Source organism: Mandrillus leucophaeus, unplaced genomic scaffold, assembly GCF_000951045.1.
Source record: "Mandrillus leucophaeus isolate KB7577 unplaced genomic scaffold, Mleu.le_1.0 Scaffold259, whole genome shotgun sequence".
Lineage (NCBI taxonomy): Eukaryota > Metazoa > Chordata > Mammalia > Primates > Cercopithecidae > Mandrillus > Mandrillus leucophaeus.
In genome coordinates, this window is record NW_012102687.1 from 1,261,064 (window position 1) to 1,285,487 (window position 24,424).

The window sequence follows — 24,424 nt, forward strand, 5'->3', positions numbered from 1 at the left end:
CCAGAGATGTAGAGGACATTGCGTTCCAAGATTATATATTGACGAGATTGGTAAGACAATGCATATTAAATTCAGTTAAATTTATTTAGATTACAAACTCTTCACTAGATTCTGATGCTCATGTTTTAAAAAATAATTTTATAATTATTAATGTAAAAATAACATAGGTTTACCATTTATAGATGAGTTAAATGGCATTATGGGAGAAACGATCATTTCAACTCTTTCCATTATTGGCCTCAAACGACTTACATTCTAAGGTTCTATAATTTGTTCTCTCTGAGATAGATTTTTCTTGGCTATGATAAAGAGGTAAATATATAAATATAAAACACTGCTAGAATGAAAATAAAAGTGTATCTCAGAAATATGTAGTTCATATTTGTTTTATTCTAAATTATAAAAATGGAGAGAATTTTCTTAGAAAATTTAGTTACCTATGATTTTAATTATTTGCATGAGATACTTATACCCAATGATGGGGTTCCATGATTCCTCAAGCCAGTCTATTTTCTCTGGTCACCATTATTACTATTAGTACATGCAATCATTTTTATTGTAATGCCTTGACAATAATTGCGGCATTATAAAATAACTTACAGATGTCTATGAATCAAAATCAAATATGCTGTCTTCTTTGATCTATTTTTAAAATGCTTCCTATTACAAGAAACAAGTACTCTTATGATAACTGTATATAGAAAAAAAGACTTTAATAATTTACCCAAAGACACACACTTGTTTTATGTGACTTCAAGTATCTGTAAAATATACCATATATCTATTTTTGTCAAGCACATTTTATGTGTCAAATGAAACAGTGACTCATAAGAACATTATTCTTGATGGAGAATAATTACTGAGGGTATAAATTTCCAAAAACTAATAGAATACCTTTTTAAAGAGAAAATAATGTGGTTTTATATAATGAATTTCATCATAATTTTAATTAATTTGGAAGCTTCTAATCTATACTTTTGAGAGTGGCCTGGAGTGTTGTTATTATGTATTAAAAATTACTACAAACTAATAATGTTCATGGTGGTTATCGAAGTTAATACATAAGAAAAAGTTGTTCCATATACTTTAAATTGATTTACATAGCACAGATTTGTGAGGTGAGTGCCAACTCTATTTCAAATATTGTATTGGAAGCATCTAACTCAGCAAGGTAAAATAACTCATCCAAATTTTCCCAGCAATTAAGCATCAGAGCCAGATCTGTAGTATTTGGTCTCTGACTCGTTAAGTGTCATTCCTTCCATTACAATGATAAAATAAAATCAATTTTTAAAATGCTCAGAGAACTCTTGCCCAGAGGGAAGACAATATAATTAAATGTGTTTAATAGATATTATCACGCTTGTAATCCCAGCACTTTGGGAGGTTGAGGAGGGCAGATCACCTGAGGTCAGGAGTTCGTGACCAGCCTTGTCAACATGGTGAAACCCTGTCTCTACTAAAAACACAAAAATTAGCCGGGCATGGTGGCGGGCCCTGTAACCCCAGCTACTCAGGAGGCTAAGGCAGGAGAACTGCTTGAACCCTGGAGGCGGAGGTTGCGGTGAGCCGGGATCGCACCATTGAACTCCAGCCTGAGCAACAAGAGTGAAACTCCATCTCAAATAAATAAATATATAAATAAGTAAGTACTGATACGTCAAGACTACTTTCATTAACGACTGAATTATTATATTTAAAGGTGAAATATTTGAAGTGGAATAAAAATGGAGGGTATAGTTACACTGGAACTTCTTTAATAAACCCAGGTTTTAATGGAGCTCATGCAAAATATTTAAGGAGCAACAAGTTCTAAGAGAGAAAAAAGAAAATAAGTGGACTGCTTCATCCTTGAGTACAGAATTGAGATGGCTAAATTCCAGAATTACTTGAGGCTTTGAGACTGGCTTTCGCAGGGTACAGTGACTTGGGTTCCTACAGGAAGCTATAATCAGGGAAGAGAAATTTTGTCTAAGGTGGGTTGTGAAGACAATTTTTGGCCATTGCTCACCAGGAGTGTAATGATGACTTTTAGACATTTTTCTCTTAATTTCATTTAACCACAATTGATGGACTATTTAAGTACCTGGGCAAACGCATTCTTCCCAGCCTTTGTGACTAGATGAAGAAAACCAATAACAATTGCAATAATGTATGAAAATGGATACTGTTTATTGAGTGCTGATAATAACTAAAGAACTGATAACAACCCTACTGAGTATTAACAACTATTATACTCCTTTTTGAGATAAGAAGATTGTGCAGGGTAACTTGCCCTATTGTTTGTAAACTTGAAAGACTACATTTGAATCCAGGCCCTTCAAATGTAACCCAGATTTTAATATAATTTATTATATTCCCTTGATAAGGCACAGTTTTTATAAATATTCTTACTCTATGTTAATCAGAGTTTATTATGTAAATTATGTTTAACTGAGATTGTTTTTATTTCTTTGATGTAATTTTATACTCTTAAAGCATTTCAATATATCACAATGAAACTTTCTGGTTATGTATCAGTAATTAATCAAGCTGATGAGGAGTGATAAATGTGTAATGGTAGCAGGCTTACACAAGAATATTGAAATACCATCAACTGAAATATTGAATCAAAATAAAAAAGGTAATTAATGGTACAAAAGATAATCAACAAATCTAATAATAATCAAGCAAAATTGTCACAATGTAAAAATAATTCAACTTAGTACCTTCTTCTCTCCATAATATGTTAGCTACTGCAGCATGTTGAAAGAAAAAGAAAAAGAAAAATGAGTAAAGAGAGCTTTTGCTATATAGTAATATAAATATTATTAAAGAGGTCAAAGTATCTGTGATAGAATGTGTATATAAACATAGTGAAGTTAATTCAGTGAGCTACTTTAAATTAACAAAACAATAGCATGTTAGAATTAACTAATAATGCTTTGTACATTTTTTGATATAGACAATTCTTATTTGGAATACAGATTTTGTTAATAAACAAAGAACATTTTACTCTGCATTAAAAAAACAGGAAGCTTAAGTTAGTTTAATTGAAATGTATTTTTAGAGCAAGTTTTGGTAGTTAAAACTATTAGGCTGACAGTTTAAGCTACTAATAGAAAAAGTTATACTCTTAAATTTTGCAATAATCACAATATATAATATTTTTACATAATATGAAATACTCCTGAACAAGAAGAGTTCTTGTAAATCCAAGATCTTGAACACCAAATTGGACTATTTTTAAGGAGTATATATTTTTACTGTTTTAAAACAGACAGAAATAGATCTAAGTATGCTTTGCTTCTTTCAGTACATAACGAATTGTTCTTGAACAACAGGTTTTAAAAATATTATATAGCGACTTAATCAGTAAAGAGCTAATATATTAAGATAGAAATTAAGAAAAAAAAATCCAATTGAAACTATTCTGAAGGAAATACCTGCCTCTTTAATAATTCAAAGTTACAATAACACTATAAGTTCTTAAAGCAAAATCATAAAAGTGTAACTAATAGAAAATCTCATACACAGCAATTACTTACAGCATTTTGACTGTATTAAAACTTAATGACTTCTTTTTTTCAACTGAACCCACATGTGTGTTTCAGAGCCGAGAATGAAGTCTAGCACTCCTCGCTTAGGCTTAAGGCCCGAGTCATGCAGTTTTCAGCATCTGCTATATTTCTTTAAAACATTAATTATTAATGGTAAACATTTACAATTTTTAGTTTTTTAATTCCTTAATGACATTTATTCAAACCTAAATACATGATGTGTGCATTCCTGTAGCACATTTTGTGCTGTTGTTCTTATGCCTGCAGTGCACTTTGAACAAATAAGAAAAAAGTATAACTTTCAATTATGAGAAGAATAAGTTCTGAACATGTAACGTACAATGTGGGTGGTGATGGATGTGTTAATTGTGATAATCATTACATAATATATACATCATCTTTTCATCTTAAACATATTCAATCTTTGTCAACTAAATATGTTATAAAATGATAAAAGGACAAATCCTATTCTCAAGGAGAGGTTATAGACACAGGAGGAAAGAGAACCATGAAAACAAATAGAAACAAACATGTAATAAATGAGGGGGAAGAAGCAAATTTCAAATTCAGCAAATGTGGACAAGACAGAATGATCATCTATGAAAAGAGGTTGGATACTGGAGGGACAGCTTCATTGAGATGCTGATGCACAAGAAATGTAATATTACCAAAGCTTTCAAGAGTGCTGTGTGGTGTAGGGGGCTAGAGAGGTTATTCCACACATGACGAAAAGAAAATATGTTCAAGGTATATCAACCAGAAACATCAGAACATATTGAGAGAATGTGTCAAGTAATTTGGTATATTTGGCGTGTAAGATTGGTTTAAAAAGATAAAGCTGGATAATTTATTCATGATAACATCAAGTAAGTCTGCACACACAATGCAAAAGAAATGGACTTTTTTGTAGTTTTGGGAAAGGTTGAACTATGATTAGCCTTATACTTCTTTCTCTGGCCTATAAAAAAACAACAAAGCTCCCAATGCAATCCCTCCTCCCTCCCCCCTCCCCATGATGTAAATGACGAGTTGATGGGTACAGCACACCAACATGGCACAAGTATACATATGTAACAAACCTGCACGTTATGCACATGTACCCTACAACTTAAAGTATAATAATAATAAATAAAAAAAAAAAAAAGGAAAAAAAAAAGTGATCTATCTTTGGATTTCTAAGAGCTAAAATTATTTTTTGTGTCAAATTTCCTAACTGTTGCATGTGGTCTGGATTAGAAAACTATGTTCTAAGTGCATGATTAACATGTTTCTGTAATGTTAAATAAAAAGCTAATATTACTTTAAAAAAAAAAAAAAAAGCATGTATTTCCTTATATCTCCCTCCACTCACTTAGTACCAATTGAGTACCTAGCATGTGTTAGACGTATTCAGCACTACCATACACAGGTTAAACAGGCAATCTCTGGCCCATAGAGTCTATATTCTAATTGGGCAGACAAAAAGTAATCAAACGATGACAGAAAAAAATTCAAAGTTATGAATTTAGTGTGTTACAGAAGAGAAAAACATAGTAATGTGAATGCATTTGTTGGGCGGATTAGACATTGTTAAACAGGGCGAACTTCTCTAATTATGATCAAGGTGAAGTAAGTAAGAGCAAACTAAGTGGAAGGTATGATTCAATTTCCAGATAGGAAAAAAGCATGTGAAAAATTCTAGTGGCATATCAAAGCACCATTATTTTAAAGGAGTAAGGACATTAGAGCTAAGCACAGAGACATTTTTAAGATTGGCAGTCATTTAGGAATAAATACCAAAAAGTACAGACTTTGTAATACTAATATCAGATAAGATAAAATTCAAGTCACTACATACTGAATTTAAAATTACATAAGCTGAAACATAGTATGAAAATAGGAGACAGAAACTGTTAAGGTTGGATGTAAAATAAATAAATCCACAATCATGGTCTGTTTCTTTAACATATCACTCTCAGTATTTGAAAAATGAAGAAAAATAAAGACAAAGTTTCAACAATACAATTATCAACATTGAATTACGGTATTTACAATGATTGTTTTACTACACAAACAGAAAGCATTTGCCAATTTTATTGACAGATCTACAAGGGTGGCCACAAAGGAAACTACAAAACAAAAAGCCTGGTTCTACTCTGCAAATATGTTCCAAAAAGCAGAGATTGTTTCTGCATTTTCAGACAACAAAGTAAACATGCAAATATACAAATCTTCAAACCCACAAAATTCATCAATAAATTGAATATTTTTAAAAACCAAATATAACCACAATTTATATAAAACATAACAAAAAAAAAAAAAAGAAAATTAACCATGTGGGCCCAAAGAGTGTTAGAAAAAGGATAATGCATGGACTGAACTGAAGCACTACTGACCAAACAAGACAGACAGACAGAGAGAGAGAGACAGGAAGAGGAGGAGGAGGAGAAAGAGGGCCTTTTGATGGGTCGGGGGGAGTAGGGAGAGGGTCAGGAAAAATAACTAATGGGTACTTGGCTTAATACCAGGGTGATTCCTCAAAGACCTTAAAAAAAAAAAATTGTTTGACACAGCAATCCCATTACTGAGTATATACCCAAATGTATATAAATGTATATAAATCATTCCATTATAAAGACACATGCACACATATATTCATTGCAGCACTATTCGCAATAGCAAAGATATGGAATCAACCTAAATGCCCATCAATGGTAGATTGGGTAAAGAAAATGTGGAATATGTATACCATGGAATACTATGCAGCCATCAAAAATAATGGAATCATGTCCTTTGCAGGAACTTGAATGGAGCTAGAGACCATTATCCTTAGCAAACTAATGCAGGAACAGAAAAAGAAATACCACGTGTTCTCACTTATAAGTGGGAGTTAAATGGTGAGAAGACATGGAAACATAAAAGAGAACACACTGAGGCCTATTGGAGTATGGTGGATAGGAGGAGGGAGAATATAAAGAAAAGCAACTCATGGGCACTAGATTAATACTTGGATGATGAAGTAATCTGTACAACAAACCCCCACGACACACATTTACCTGTGTAACAAATCTGAATATGTACCCCTGAACTTAAAATGTTAACAAAACGAAATTAATTTAATACATCATATTAGTTTGTCAGTTAAGGACTGTCAATATAATTTAACCAAATAAAAATGCAACCTGATAAAATACATAGCATATTACTAAGTATAATATAAATTCTCTTAGTAAACTAATAAACTAAGAATAGAGTTTTTTCATTAATTTAAATAATAAATTTAAATTAATAAATTAATTAATAAAAAACTAACATATGCCAGAATAATAAATAAGTGATCATCAATGGATGATTGGATAAAGAACGTATTACACACACACACACACTCACACACACACACACACGGAATACTACTCAGTCATAAAAGGAAATGAAATCTTGTCTTTTGCAGTAACATGGATGGAACCACAGGCCAGTATCCTAAACGAAATAACCCAGAAATAGAAATTCAAATATTGAATATTCTCACTTACAAGTGAGAGCTAGAAAATGGGTACACATGGACATAAAAAAGAAATAATAGACATTAGTGGTAGGGTTGGAAGTGGGCGAGGAATAAAAGGTGACATACTGGGTACAATGTTTACTATTCAGGTGATAGTTACACTAAAAGTCTAGACGTCACCACTAGGCAATAAATCCATGTAACAAAACTGCACTTGTACTCCCTAAATCTATAAAAGTGAACTTTTTTAGATAGATAAATTACTAAATGGAGAATCAAAATATTGAATTATGATTATTTGAAATGAATTTTTCATGAGTTGAGCAATTAATCTAAGAAACAAATATAAATTGTATAAATAGTATAAATAGAAGACAATCAAAATTTGAAGTTAAAATGAGTCACAAAAGATTAAAGTAAAAGTACAAATGAAGTTCATAAGATCTATTATTTAGCAAGATACAAGATAAATATCCAATTTCTATATTTTTCTTCTGTAAGAATAAGACGCAAAATAAAATTTTGTTTACAATAGCTTAAAAGCATAATATATTGATGGTTTACTAGAATATAGAAATTGTAGCAAATTAAATGTAACAGCCACTAAAAATAAGCTAGATGGGAATATAAACTATTCCTAGATGAAGGCAACAAATACTGTATAGATAAAATGTATTCTGCAATTAGTTAACTTAAAAATCATACATATTGTTATTGTCTTTTTAAAACATATTCCATTTTATATACAGAGTTAGAACGTGTATTAAATTTTAAAAAACCTCAAATTTAATTGCCCTGGTATAATAATACATTCGCTCTTTGTTTGTTTCTTTGTTAGTTTGGGAGTTGGTTGTTTGTTGCCCAGGCTGGAGTGGAATGGCGAGATCTCAGCTCACTGCCATCTCCATGCACTGGGTTCAAGAGATTCTCCTACCTCAGCCTCTCGAATAGCTGGGATTACAGGCTCCTGCCACCACATTCAGCTTTTTTTTTTTTTTTTTAGTAGAGATGGGATTTCACCGTGTTAGCCAGGATGATCTCAATCTTCTGACCGCACGATCCACCTCCACCTTGGTCACCCAGAGTGCTTGGATTACAAGCATATAATGCATTTTTTCATGTCTTTTCATTATTTTTCTGATTTTCATATAAATACCTACATATATGGAAATGTAGCTGATAAAATATATAAATATATGATATATAAATATAATTTTCCATGCCTTTTATTCATTTGTTATAACATACCTAATCCAGCCTTTATACATGGTTTCAAATAGTTTCATCATATGAATTTCTGCTTTTTAAAAATATTATGATTTACTTCTTCATTAATTCTAACCTAGTACCAATATCAGAGGCTAGCATAAGTAATAGAAGCTCAATAAATATCATTGACATTTATCAGTCATACAGGTGTATGTGTATGTGTGTTTGTGTGTGTATGTGATTACTGTGATGACCATCCCGCTAAGTAGTTATTACCAGTAGTACATGTCCCTGCAAGCAGTATGAGAACCTTTAAAACATTTGATATACGCCAGGTTGATTTCCAAAAGATTGTCACCAGCATCACTAGTGATCTGTGAAATTATTCATTTCAAACACTTCAGGTGAACTATTATTGTATGCATGTGTGTGTGTGCATGACCGTGTGAACAAGTTAACTAAATGTGAATATATATATGTAATATATATATAAATTAAAATAATAATGTATTATATATTACATTTGTAAATATATATTAGTTGGTTATCAGTGATATTGAATATATTTGGAAATATTTGGAGAAAACTTTTACCTTCTGCTTATGTCCTCAGCTCCTTGTTTTCTATTAGAGTATTGCCATATATACATTTTACATTTTTAACAGTTGCTTATATATTGGAATGGCTTTGTTTCACCACATTAATTTATCCTTCAGACAATAAAAACAGCTACATATAATAAATTCAGGCTTAAATATGCCACTACTGTGATATATATATGTGTGTTAATTTATTATATGTAAATATATGTATTTACATATTTTTTATCAATGTCCTTAGTATGTGTGTGTATTTATACACACACTAAGTATATATGTATAGTGAATTTATATGTAATTTATTAGATATATTTACACATATATAAAAATATATTTACATATAATAAATTATATATTTATATATAATAAATTATATATACACACACTAAGTATATATGTATAGTGAATTTATTATATGTAAATATATACATACATACACACACACACACACACACACACTCTTACACTTGTTTTTTTCCTCATTGTCCTTAGTATAGCACATAGGAGCTTCCATGATATGTCCTTGTCATCTTCAATTCACATTCCAAACATCAAGACTTTTTGAATCTCTTTATTTTAAGGGATATCCTTACCAGAAATCTCCACCTAGTTTTCTCTCCAGTCACCTTTTAAGGCCCACGCTCTGTTGCCCAGGCTGGAGTATAGAGGCGTGATCTCTGCTCAATGCAACCTCCACTTTCCAGGTTCAAGCGATTCTTGTGCCTCAGCCTCTTGAGTAGCTGGGATTACAGGTGTGTGCCACCACACCTGGCTAATTTTTATATTTTTCATAGAGATGGGGCTTCACCATGTTGACCAGACTGGTCTCGAACTCTTGACCTCAGGTAATCTGCCTGCCTCAGCTTCCCAAATTGTTGGGATTACAGGCATGAGCTACCATGCCTGGCTGACCCAGCTTAGTTTTCACACTATAGTTAGTTTGTCTGGACCAAGACTTTGGACTAAATAACTTTTCCTTTCACACATGGAGCTCTGTGAAACAACTAATGTACTCAGTATACAATAAAAATTATCTGCTTTGGTATCTTTTATTCATAATTGAACAACAAAACCGTCAAAGTTATAAACCACTTAATTTAATATGTATTCACTACATAACTGAAATGTAAAGTTTTTTTTGAAGGTAATATACACTTTATAATGAAAATGTGGCTCAGTGGAATAGGTGGCTGACAGGAGTGACTGAAATCTTTATTAGTGCTTTTCAGCAAATTGCCTTATTTTCTATGTTAGAATCTTACACTTATTTTCAAAGTGATAGATCTCATATTAAATATGCTTTCACTGTAAAGAAATGTATGTGGAGAGCTGAATGATGTTATATAAGCAACAGCAATAAGGTAGTTACCTATATAACAGCATGCTGTACTATGCAGAGCTACTTTTCTTGGCTATTCATGTGTAAATTGTCTGAATTTTATATTAAATAATTTTTTTTTTTTTGCTTGTGCTTCTCCTTGTCTGAAAGTTTCAGGTTTTCACCATTGCAAATCATTTTTTGATAAAGTGAATTTATATAATGATAACATTTAAAGTAGACGTTTTATTGACTGCTTTCTTTTTGGATTTAAGAAACTGACTTAATTTCAGCAGGCAAATAAAAAAGGGCAACCTTAAAAGAAAAATGTGGATAAAGTGTAATCTGTAAAAAACGTATGGATAGTGCTATGGTAGTTGAAATTTCTTTGAATATACATATGGAGAATGAACTAAGACATTTAAACTATGCTATTTTTAGGCTAGAAACAACATTTGATATGTCAAGTACATTGTCTGCCATATGCCATATTCAAAGCCACTTTCAAATGAACCTGTCATTCTTTGGAAATTAATTGAAGATGGTTTCCCCCTGTGACCACACAGGGTTTTAACCTAATGTCTTAACATAAGCTGATTAGGCTGTAGTGCCTGGCTTACATTAGGGCATGCAATACAGAAATTAGCCAGAAAACTGTGGCTTTAATTTTGAAAAAGTGATGAGATGCGATAATCAGATTCTTTTGGGAGGCAACTGGAATCAAGAAATGACACCTGAAAAGCAGAGATCAGAGGGAACAGGAGCATTAAGAATGCATAGCAACAGGCACGATAGCGTGGTATAGTCAGGACTATGATAACTTGTGACTCAAGAAGGTGTGACATGGAAGAAGAGTCCACGCAACCCAGGAGAGAGGCAAGAAATGTCAGAAGTTGTCTATGGAATGCAGGTTTCCGTGCTCTGAATGTGGATGCATCTCTGACTGCTTCACACTGCCAGTTTCAAGTTCACCTCAGTTTTCAAATAATCCAGTACTCAATCAAACAATGTAAGTCTACTCCTGACAATCAAATTAGTCTCATTGAATCCACGACAAGGTAAGAATTGTTGTTAAGTCAAAAGACTAAAGCCACCACAGAAATAAACAAATAAAAACAACATCCATCTTTCCTTCCTTCCAATGACAAACCAAGCAAACAGAACGTATGCAGTGGTTACGTCATAGTGTGTAACAAATTGTCTCAAACTTAGTGGCTGAAAACAACAATAAACATTTATGGTCTTCGCGATTATAGCTTGGCTAGGAGGGTTCTTGCTTAGGGTATTTCATGAGGTTACATTCATCTGAAGGCTTGTCTTCGGCTGGAAGATCCACTTCTTAAGGGGCTCCTTTATGTGACTGGCAATTTGGTGCTGGTGGTTAGCAGGAGGCCTCAGTTTTTTATTCCCTGGGCTTCTGCCCAAGGCTGCTTAAGTGTTCTCACATTCTGTCAATGGGTTTCTCCCAGAATGTGTGATCCAAAAAATCCAGGCAGAGGTCATAATGCCCTTTATGACCTGGTGTCAGAAGAAAGTCACCTTCACCTCCATCCTGCTTTATGTATGATAGAGACATTTACTGTTTCAATGTGGGAAGAGATTGCAAGGGTGTGTATTGCAGGAGATGATGGCAACTAGTTAATCTTGGACACCATAGTCTTAGAGTAAGAAATTGCTAATAAGAAAATATAACCTTCAAAACAACTTTTCTAGCTAACATCCTCCTAGTCAGATTGGCAACACCTAAGCTTCTCATTATATATACATACTAAGCCTACCACTGTCAGAAAGTGACTTGATTTTGATAATTATTCACACAAATGAGTGTGTTTTTTTACATAACAAATGATAAACAGTGACATAATAAAAGAACAATGGGTAATTAGCTGCAGATAAATAGGGAAGAAATGTTGCCTTCTGACTCACTCATACTGTATCATTTTAAGTATGTGGCAAGCAAAGTAAAGTAACTTCGTTTTTGGTTTAACTTCTTCATTTAGAAAATATGCCATAGGGATAAGACAATTTAAAAATAAAATGATTATAATATATATTAACTGCCTGGCACATAATCAGTTGTTCAATAGATCTTGGTTATGCAGCCATATATATCCTAGGTGGAACTCAAGATGATCATACATATAAAGCTAAATTAATAGAAAAGTATCCAAAATAAAACATTGCAAAAAAAGTACACCTTAACCTTTAGTTAAGGTTATATGAGAACTCTCCTTATCTTGCAGAGAACAGACTCATTAGAGAAGTAGAAGGCTACCTAGATATTAATTAGCATATGCTCAAGAAAAAAATTAAGATGGTAAAGGTTTAAAGCTTTCTTTAAAGTTGCTGTAATATATCACAAAACTTTTTTAAAGGACATTATTTCAAATAATTGTATTCCTACTACATATTCTGAGCTCCTCACTGTTTAATATTTAAGTGTATTTGAAATATATAATACATATAAGGATAACATATAAATATAATTGTATTTATAATGTAAAATAAAATAGCCCATATTTGAAGGATTGACTACTTTAAAACAATATTTATTATGAGGATAAAAATTGCTAGATATTTTATGAGGGAAATTATAAATTATAACAAAAAACATCAAAGATACTATATACACTGCTATGTAGGTATTCTGGGTAAATACATATTTTATAATTCAATTAAATTGGCTTATCTTTGAAGACATATAGGAGTAAAGACATTCTATACTCTACCATACCAACTAATTATATGTGCTTGGAACAAAGGAAAAACTAACCTAGAACTGAAGTTTTCTTTAAGGTACTTAAAATATATCTTAGTTCTTGAACAAGTTTGTGATAGAGAACCCAGACATCTGCGTTATGCAGTAAGAATTTTGATATCAAAAATTGAAGAATTACAAAACAATAATTTCTTTCATAAACAAAGTTTAAACATGGCAGAATTTAGGATCTTGAATTAAAATGTATCCTGGTGATCCCAAGAAGATGGATTAATTGTAGAATTAATTTGCTATTTTATTTATTTGTTAAGTCATCCTGTTGAATCAGAGTATTTGGCACTGGCCAACTCATCTTCAGCCTGGGGTGTCTCTAAATCTTTTATCCTTGGATATTTTTTCCTTCTCTGTGATTCCATTTTGAAAGTAGCACTTACTCAAAAAAACATTTGTCTCCTTGTTTTACTTGCATTAGTAGGGAGGGAATGGCAGCTTCTGCTTAAAATTACATACTAAGCTCTAGATGTTTTGATCCCAACTCTTCAGTGTTACCACTTACAGTATCTGTTCTCCTAAAAAGTTTGATGGATAGGCTTGTAGTTAGTATAATTTACCTATCTTGCTAGATGAATTAAGTGAAACTCATGGTGATTTGAATATTACAAATCAGTTCAATATTTTTAAAGAGAGAGGAAAATATTGAAATTATAAAAATGTCTCGAGTCATCCACAGTGTTTTTTTTTCCTGTAATTACTCACATGCATCTTACATTAATATTAATACATTAAATCCTCTGGTCATAATGCTACCTGATTTGAAATCTCTATTCTGCCACAAGCCTTAAGTCTTCTTCATATTCCTAAGTGCCTGTAAACCAGTTTGAGAATCACAATTTTTCTCTTTAGTTTAGAAGGAAAAATTAAAGCATAGAAAAGTAACATCAATATCTAAGCCTGGTCAAAGAAAAACAGGTTATGAATTTGGAGGTACTGCCAACATTATTTTATCATTTCTTGTCTTCTTTGTTTGAAACATTATTGCTCCTACTAAGGGCTGTCTCACTAACTCAAATTGTTACAATGGAGAAACACATACTGGAATATGACAAATATGCTTGTTCTCCCCTAGTCCTACCTTCCCTCTCTCTCCCCTTCATTTCAGTCTCCACCCCCATACAATAAGGTTACTATATTAATAAGACAGAGCGATGCCAGCTATTCTTCCTTCCATTGTCAACACTGAAACAAGGGCAGAACAAGCAACAGATAGCAGCTGCAGTTATTGGCACAGAGAAAAAGAGAATGGGGTCAAAGATGCTCAGCAGAGAAATGACAGAGATAGCAAGAAAATTAGGCCAAGTAGCAGCAGTGTAGCCAACTGTGGCTGTGATAAGAATGAACGTAGGCACTGAAATGTGAGAGCATTTCCAGCTGACACCTTCTGATATCACAGAGACTCCACACACATGTAAACTTTAATTACTGCTCACTCTTGAAAATAAAATGTGGTCAAGAAAGACTTTGATAATAGGATATAAAAAGGCTTTTCCTCCTGTATTATGTAATGTTGATTAAGTATATATATTTACTAATAAAACATATATTTTACTAATAAAAATATATTTTGCTTATATATATAACTAATTATATATTGTGTATATATATAATTTTTTTTTACTAACATTTCCTTGAAACATATCTTTCCCACACTTACTATACAAGACAAACAGCAAAGAAAAATTATCAGATTTAAAAAAACTATAGATATTAGGCTCTTGGAGAATCTTTCAAACTTGAGGATGAAATGTTTCATGTGAATGTGACATTGTAAAATAATACCTAGATACAAGAATAAACAGTCAAGCAGTTGGTTGTCATAGTGCTAATAAAAGTATAAATGATTCCTAAAATATTTGAAGTTTAAAATATTTTTTATCTCATTTATTATGTTTTCTAAAATAGTCCTATATCTAGAATATTGTGCTATTATTTTTACCCATTTGAATATGTTTTATCCACTATTTAATACACTTGAGAAAATTTTAAAGCTAATAATCATCGACCTGGAATAATAACAATAATGATAACTAGAAGAAACATTTATGGAGCCCTCATTTTGTGCTAGACATTGCCAAGTATTTTAGAACATTGGATCTACTAAAATTTCACTTGTATAAATGTCTCTAATCAAGTTAATTTCTAAAATAGCTTAATATACAAAAGCAAAATAAAGCAAGCACGTGTTAAAAAGTGTAAGAGAGTAATCAAACACTGTATAGTAAGATAATAATGTTCTAAAAGTAAATTGACAAGCAGAACATCTACTTTTTTTAAGTACCACACGAAATATTTTCAGGTTAGGCTCTGTAGCCAAAATTGTCTTTCTGGCCAAATCTGTACCAATCTTATGTATATATAGGCAGGAAGGAAAGGATGCTCAGTGAACCACAAAGCCATGAAAAACGGACAGCAGATTATCTTCTATCTATTATAATAAGTTCTTTCCAGGGTCAGTTTTGCTCCAGTTTAATGCTTATAATTTAATAGGCATAAGAGGCCTAAGGCATAATTTAGTCTTTATTTTGATATAATCATATACTCTGAAAAATAAGATTTTGTGAATGCACTGCTTTTATTCCTGGGAGTTCACATAGGCTGATAAGCCAGGTAACACTATCTTTTAGGAAATTCTATTGTGCAAAATAATATTCAACAGATGGATAAAGGAAGATAATTGAAAACCCATATTAACTGAATTCCAGCAGCATGGTGTAATGAGTTTCCACAATACATATTTCCCCTTAAGATTAAACAGTAAACTACAAGACAATTTGTCTTATAAACTTTGCTGGGAATTGAAATTTGAATTAAACCTACCTTGGTAATAAATAAAATACTCAAATGCCTACTATATGTAAAAAATAAAATCCAGCATAAAAATGCTTATTGTGGTATCTCCAGGATAAAAACTAAATAATGAATATGTAGAAAATAACTTTTACCTTTGAAGGGTAAACCGAAAATAAAATTCGAAGGTCCCCAACCATATGAATGGACTTCCTCCTCAGCCAGGACTCTTAAAATTTAACCTGAGAGGCTGTTTCAGGCCATGATGGGAGGTGGGGATGGAACATGCCTCATTATAACCCTCTGACATTAATGTCAACACAGACTTTAAGTCTGGTAAGAAAAATTTTACATCCTATTATTTCTGAAGCTTGTTAGCTAAAAGCTTCATCTGCATAGTAAAACTTTGGTCTCTAAAACGTCTTATCGCAACCAAGACAGTCCTTTCTATTGATCCCAGGTCTTTAGACAAACTCAACCAACAACCAGAAAATGTTTAAATTTACCTATATAGCCTGGTAGCCCACCCCCTCACCCTGACTTTGAATTGTCCTGCCTTTCTAGAGCAAATCAATGTATTTCTTGAACGTGTTTGATTGATGTCTCATGCCTCCCCAAAATGTATAAAACCTAGCTGTACCCTGATCACCCGGGGAACATGTTCTCTTGACCTCCTGAGGGCTGTGTCACGGCCGTGGTCACTCATATTTAGATCAGAATAAATCTCTACAAATATTTTACAGAGTTTGACTCTTTTCATTGACAGAGAAATATAGCTTGTATATGTTTTCTAATTTGGCTTTTTTTCGTTCATACACTTCAATGTCTTTCTTAATCAGATTGTACATCACAATACATTCTCATCTAGTATTGTAAATATTTTTATAATCATATGTTACACAAAGTTAACCAAACCCATCATGTATTAATATTTCCTGGCCCGGACGTGGTGGCTCAAACCTGTAATCCCAGCACTTTGGGAGGCCAAGATGGGTGGATCATGAGGTCAGGAGATCGAGACCATCCTAGCTAACATGGTGAAACTCCGTCTTTGCCAAAAATACAAAAATTAGCCGGAGGTGGTGGCAGGCAGACGCCTGTAATACCAGCTACTAGGGAGGCTGAGGCAGGAGAATCGCTTGAACTTGGAAGGGGGAGGTTGCCGTAAGCCGAGATCATGCCACTGCACTCTAGCCTGGGCAACAGAACGAGACTCTGTCTCAAAAAAAGAAAAAAAAAAAAAATGTCCTGGATCTGTCCTAGGCTTGATATTCTCTTAAATCTCCAGCTATGAAAGTGTCACTACAACCATCAAAGATCAGCTCAATGTTCATTACCTCAATAGAGACTACTTGTTTCTGTGTCTGCAGTCTCATCTCGCTTCGCTTATGTGCATATAACAGCAATTATTTTATTCTACTATGTATTATTGTTGCCCTTCATCCCTACCTGCACTCAACTTCCTTTCTGAAAGAAGGACTTCAAGACTTTCTGAAAATAGAGAATTGATGTATTCAGTGTTGACCACATGCTAGCCACCTGTTTCTTTGTTCCTCAAGAAATACTGAAAAGGTGAAAGCATAAATGAACAAACCCATTGTTCTCTGCAGAATTTTTATTCTCCTAACCATAAAAGCTCTTAGTCACCTTCCAAACGATGTAAATTACTCTCTTCTAATGTACAATTAAGAAATAGTTAAGTCAAGGGTAATACTCCCTTGGTATTCACTTACTTTGTAAGGTAACTAGCTTTACACACATTTGAATTACAGAAGTCAAATAATTATAGCCATTTCGAAGTGTATGCATGAAATTAAATCAGTTTGGTTCAATACAAATATTCAATTCAAATACAAAAAAAATATACAGCAAAATATTCAATCCATGGGAGGTTCTTCCTAAACAGTTTCTGTATGTATGGGAATTTAATGTGACTCTAATGTGTAGATTGCTGGCTCTCAAGGCAAAGGCAAAATTAACTCTAATGGATAATGCCAAAATGCTTTCCAAAGGGCAGTAAAACGAATACTACTGCTGGCAATGTAGGACAATTCCTATGTTTTCATATCTCACCAAGTCTTGGTAATATGCAACTTTTTAACTTTTGGTATTATAGTGGATGTGAAATAGCATTCTCTAGTATTTTAGATATTTCTCTATTATTTTAAGGTATGTTTTCTTCATAATTAATGAGGATTAGCATCTTTACATAATTCGTAGTGATACTTCATTTTTCCTTGTCTTTGAAATGCCTTCTTAAACTTATAGGCTAGTTTTTGGGGGGTTGACTTTATTTATTTATGATAATGAGTTTCTGTCAGTTATTTGTGTTGACAATAACTTTAGGCAAATTTTTAGGATTACAACTTCTTAATCATACAGGGTCCTCTGGTGTTTTATTTTGCATTGTGAAACATAACTCTGAAATTACATTTTGACATTAATATTAGTATAATTATAACTTGCATGATAATGGCTGAACTATGTATATTATACACACACAGAATCCTTACTTTATAGTAAGAAATTATATTTACAAACACATTTTGACCTGTTAGGGCATGTTTGAGATAAAAGTAGAAATATTTTATTCATTAATAATCTGATTCTATTAAAATTTCACTACTGTAGAATGTTTCCAAAGGTATTATTCTTTATACCAGAGTTGAGTATGACCATATGTATTAAACAGACAGTACATTAATTTAGGGGAAAGATATTCAAATGGGCGTACCATTTTACTGCATGAGATAGAAAAGTATCTTTAAAGACATTTCCTATTTAACAACATTTCATATTTAACATAAATATAAAATGCACATATAGTTGGGATATAAAGCAAATAAGGAGGAAGAACAAGAATCAAACTGTCCGACTTACTCTATCTGACTCATTCAGACACAGTCAGCCTTTATCAGAATTCAGGTATTTGGGTAAACAGAACAAAGGAAACACAGTTGTATAATCTGGGCTGTTGGCACACAGTTAATAAAAATATATGGCATAAATTAGACTTCACAAAACTTTGAGAAAACAACTCACTTCACCCCCTTACCCCAGAGTCTGGGCATTTCAAAGATATATTTGTTTCGTTAACTCTTTGAACATTTATGCCATTATCTGACCGAATTCCTATAACAGAGAACACTAACAGAATCATAAAGCAATGATAATTCTACTTTTGTTAAACTTAAGAACACAGTTATTTGTTAAAGAATTAACTAGGTTTGAAACCTTTGGAATTATAAAACCTCAAAGAGAGTCCTAACATTTTCTCCTGAACACAAGCAATACAACGCTAGTATGTAAATATTTTTAAGTTTCATAGAGATTGTATACTCAGCACTGTCGCTATATGTAAGTGTATTCAGTCCACATGCCTAAAGTTATATAAATAAAATCTCATCACCATTGTCAACTTATCCTAAAATAAATTAGTCACACTGGCATTGTGTAATATGAGATAGGAGGTCCATTAAAGGTATATAATGCCTTGCGGAGAAAATTTAGGCAATAGATCAAAATAAGAAAGCATTACTTCTTATCTTGTTGTATAGACAATAAAGATGCTCAATAGTTTATGGCTGCTGAAAACCTGTCAATTTAGTGACATTCAGATCACATAGCATCTTGTTAGATAATAAAGCTCTGCTTTTGTGCAAAAAGTGGCGACATGTTAGAAACAGATCTATTTTATGACGTTGAAGGGTATTATTTTAAAAATATAGTCTTCAGATACAGAAATCACAAGACAAGTATTTTCAGTATGTTCTGGGTCAAAAGATGAAAAGATTTACAGAACAAGTTACCTCACAGGGTGTGACAATGACTGACCAAATTGAGACACATGAATATTGGAATTTATTATAAATAATTAAAGCTTATAAAATAGTAAATGCTTATCAAGCATGGTTAACCTCGAGATGACTCTTCATCTTAAGACATTTTATTTCATAATAACCTTATTGCTACATAAATGTCTATATCAAATATTAAACAAGTAATTTGGGGCTTTTCAAAAAGAAATACAAATTATTAATTTCTGATTTAAATTATAATTAGTATATATCCTCTATTGAATTATATTTAATAAAATACATGAAAACTAATATTTTTAAACATTGATTTATTTTTTCCATAAATATTTGTTTTTATTTGGTTCTATTTGACTCTAGCTCTTAGCTCATGTCTATCAGGATAAAATCCTATCAGGCTGTGAAATCTGCACTTTATCTTTATGGATTTTTAGTGTCTGTTATTATTCTACCTATCTCACAGTTATTGAGTGTAAAAACAAAACAAAACAATTATTAATCTGATGACTGCTGCACCTAATATTGGTTGAGTCTAGAAATAATTACTAATTGATGACTTTTGCATTTGGCTTCATTTATAGTTCTTTATACACTATATTATTCAACTGTTTATATTATCTTCCTAGCCTCTGTAGAGATTAATAAGATCCTACGTAAGTGGTCTCATTAAATCCATGCAACCTGCCTTTCGAAGTATTTCCCCATTCTATAGAAATAGAAAGTAAATGAAGACTAAAGAGATTAATTAATTTGTTTATGTCATCAGAATCTATTCTATTTCTAAAGTTTATGATAGTCATATTCATGCTATCTTTATAGGTAAAAAGACCACATTTTAATCTATTTTAAGACCCTTTTTTCTACTTCTGAAATAGGACGATACCTCATAACCATTCATATGTTTTTCAAATTTTCTTTTCAAGATAGTAGGAAACAAATAGCTGGATTTTACAATATTGCTAAATCTTAGTATTAGCAATTATGCTTATTTCATTTTAATAATAATTATTAACATACATAAATATTGTTTAAATAATTTATTTATTCAAATAATCTTGTAGACTTCAGCCATTTGAAACGTGTTTTTAAAAAATCTTCAAATTGTTGTATTTTATAATAAATTATGAACCATCAAAATATTATTTTTTTAGACATACAGCCAACTAATGTTAATTTATTGGAGCTAATTCTAAAGTAAGAATTATTACTATAAGGTAATATTTCCAATTGCTTGTGACAATAATTTAAAAACGGTGTATCTAGCCTTATAGTATATTTATTATATTTAGACTATAAAATTCTATTATAGTATATTTAGATATACTCTGATACTCTCAAACAGCTGGATTAGTCATATTCCTTACTAAAATCATAGCAAGGTATGAGTCAGTCGGTTCTTAGCACTTAATGCAGCCAGTAGCTTAAAAGCTTTCTATAGAAGCTTATGTTCACACCACTTTTTATTTACCTTCATATTGAGGATGAATCATTATTACCTGGGAATTGACTTCCCTTGGGAATGAAAATGTGTCAAGTGCTTATGCTATGTACAAGACGTTTTCGAATAAATAATGTGTTACCATTATCTAAATCCCTTTACATAATTTATATCTTCTCTTACTCCCTGTTGTGAGCAACCACACAATCCCCTATGGTCCACTTCTACTGTTCTTTGCATTTAAATTCTCCCTGTATATCACTCTATTAAATCTTAGTTATGAAAACCTATCCCTAATGTAACTGTAGAGTATATTATTTTGAAGCACATATTTTTTTGTAGTTCAATTTCTCACATGAGAAAACTTCCATTGATATTTGTTGACAAAGTTAGACACTGTAAATCAAAGTTTCCCACTTCAAAGATTAGGGTAGAAGCAAAACACAAACTCCTTAGCCATATGATGCTTTGCATGAATTGTTCTCTCAATAGTATCATATTTCTGGCAAATGTAGTATAGGAAAAAATGTGATTCATACTACTCTGAGCTCTCTATTATGAAAAAAATAACTGGATGATTACTCCGAAGCTGTATCCAAACAAAGTAAGTCTTTGTTGTCATTTGCCCCCAAAGTTACAAATATTTCCCCATTTTTGTTGCTGTCTACATGGGATTCAATACCTCTCTCCTCTGCATCTTTCAAAAACAGAGGAAAAGTGCATTACAGAATAATTCTCTAATATATAATAGAAGTATAAATTGACTCAATGTAAAGGGGACTAAAGTGTAGCTTCTGCTTTGATTGTGACAAAAGTGAACTCTAGAAAAAGATTTTGAAATTTATTTAAAGTATCTTAATATCTACACTAATAATAAAATGTATATTCAATCAGTGGAGTCCATTTTTTAAATGTTAAGAGATAATATTTCATATTTGAATGCATAAAAATAGATGCCCCTACATACTCATGTCTACCTATAGCTATGTTATCAATATTTATATGCATTATTATAAAACTCTGATTTCTAGCAATCATTGGGTTTTCTAGGCTTTTGAGGAATAGATTTTTGTCAATGTTTTTAGCAGCAAGAAATTATTTTTAGAAAACAAATGTGAGTCAGAGGAAGAGCTACTTTATGTCTCACACTATGACAAGTGCCTTATACATAATATCTAAACAGAAATCTCTTGATGTATTAGCATTTATTTCATAGTAGAGATAAGAAAACTAAAGCTCAGAGAGTCATGCAGTACCCCCACATCAGAGAGGTGTTGCGTGATTCCAACCCAATTTTGCAAAAAAAAAATTTATACTCTTCTGTTACAACAATTTGCTTTTTCATTTAAAAATTGTATCCTATCACTACTGAAAACAATCTCCAAAATTATTTTTGGTAGATTTATACAAGTCAATAATTTCCTAATATGTGCAAATAAGAAGAGGATATTTATTACTAATGGGTCTTTGATTGGTTCTTTTGGCATTTTTGAAAATATCTTTCCAGACACACAATAATAGTGGGGGGACTTCAACACCCCACTGACAACATTAGACAGATCACTGCAGCAGAAAACTGAAAAAGAAATTATGAACTTAAAATTGACAACTGACCAACGGGTCCTAATAAACAGCTACAGAATACTCCACTGAATCACCACAGAATATACATTCTTCTCATTTGCACATGGATTGACCACATGCTTTGCTGTAACACAAGTCTTAATAAATTCAAAAAAAAAATCAAAATAATATCAAGCACTCTCTCAAACCACATTGCAAAGAAGATAGAAATCAATACCAAGAAGATCTCTCAAAACAACACAAATACAGAGAAATTAAAAAACTTGCTTCTGAATAACTCTTGAGTGAACAATAAAATTAAGGCAGAAATAAAAAAATCTTTGAAATTAATGAAAATAGAAACACAACTTAAAATCTTCGGGATGCTGCTTAAGCAGTGCTAAGAGAAAAGTATGTAGTGGTAAACAACTGCATCAAGAGGTTAGAAAGACCTCGAGTTAGCAATCCAACATCAGACCTAGAGGAACTAAAAAAAAAAAAAAAAAAGAGCAATCCAATTCCAAAGCTAATAGAAGAAAATAACTAGAATGAGAGAACTGAACAAAATTGAGAACCAAAAGTCCTTACAAAAGATTAATGAAAGGAATAGTTTGTTTTTTAAAAGAATAAAAAAGATTGACCAATAGCTAGATTAATGAAGGAAAAGAAAAAGAGAAGATCCAAGTGAGTGCAATCAGAAAAGCCAAAGATAACATTACAAATGATCCCTCAGAAGTACAAAAGATCCTCAGAGACTGTTATGAACACCTCTGTGCACATTAATTACAAAATCAAGACAAAATGTATGAATTCCTGGGAACACATAACCCTTCAAGATTGAACAAGAAGGAAAGTGAAAACCTGACCAGACCAATAAGTTTGGAAACTGAGTAAGTAAATAATACAAAATGTACCAACCAAAAAGAGCCCTGGACCAGAAGAATGAATAGCCGAAGTCTACCAGACACAAAAAAGCACTGATACCAATCCTAATGAAACTATTCAGTAGGAGGAGGGCCTTCTCTCTAACTGATTCTATGAAGGCACCATCATCCTGATACCAAAATCTCACAGAGACATAACAACAACAACCAAAAAGAAACTTCAGGATAATATCTCTGATGTACACAGATGCAAAAATCCTCAATAAAGTACTAGCAAACTGAATCCAGTAGAACCTCAAAAAGTTAATTCATCATGATCAAGTAAGCTTTATTCTTGAATTCAAGGGTGGTTCAACATATGCAAATCAACAAATGCAATTCACCACATAAATAGAATTAAAAACAAAGATCATATGATCTCTCAATAGATGCAGGAAAAGCCTTTGATAAAATCCAATATTCACTCAGGGTAAAACCTCAACAGAATAGGCATCAAAGGAACATATCTTAAAAAATAAGAACCACCTTATGACAGACCCACGGCCAGTATCATACTGAATGGACAAAAGCTGGAAGCATTTCTCTTGAGAACTGGAATAAGAAAAGAATTCCCACTCTCACTACTTCTGTTCAACATAGTACTGGAAGTCCTACCCAGAGCAATCAGGAAAGAGAAAGAAATAAAAGACATCCAAATAGGAAAAGAAGAAGTCAAAGTATCTCTCTTTGCTGGGAATATGATCCTATACATAAAAAAAAACCCTAATGATGTTGCAAAAAGCTTCATGGAACTGACAAATTCAGTAAAGTTTCAGGATACAAAATCAATGTACAAAAACTAGCAACATTTCTATATACCAATACCATTGTAGTTGATACCAAATTGAAAACACAATTCCATTTATAATAGCTAAAAATGTATGTAATACCTAGGAATTTATTTAACCAATGATGTGAAAGATCTCTAAAAGGATAACTACAAAGCACTGCTGAAAGAAATCAGAGATGACAC

General features: G+C 32.1%; 1 protein-coding gene across 3 annotated transcripts in view; it reads right to left on the minus strand.

Annotated features, from left to right (window-relative positions):
- FSTL5 (follistatin-like 5) overlaps window positions 1-24,424 on the minus strand; it is an 825,267-nt gene that overhangs the window by 117,828 nt on the left and 683,015 nt on the right. For 2 of the 3 annotated variants that reach the window (XM_011983977.1, XM_011983976.1), the window contains exon 11: window positions 2,709-2,735. The exons of the other annotated variant lie outside the window; for it this stretch is intronic. In XM_011983977.1, coding sequence (XP_011839367.1) covers window positions 2,709-2,735 — 27 coding nt within the window. The remainder of the gene's footprint in view (window positions 1-2,708; window positions 2,736-24,424) is intronic. 3 annotated transcript variants of the gene reach the window in all.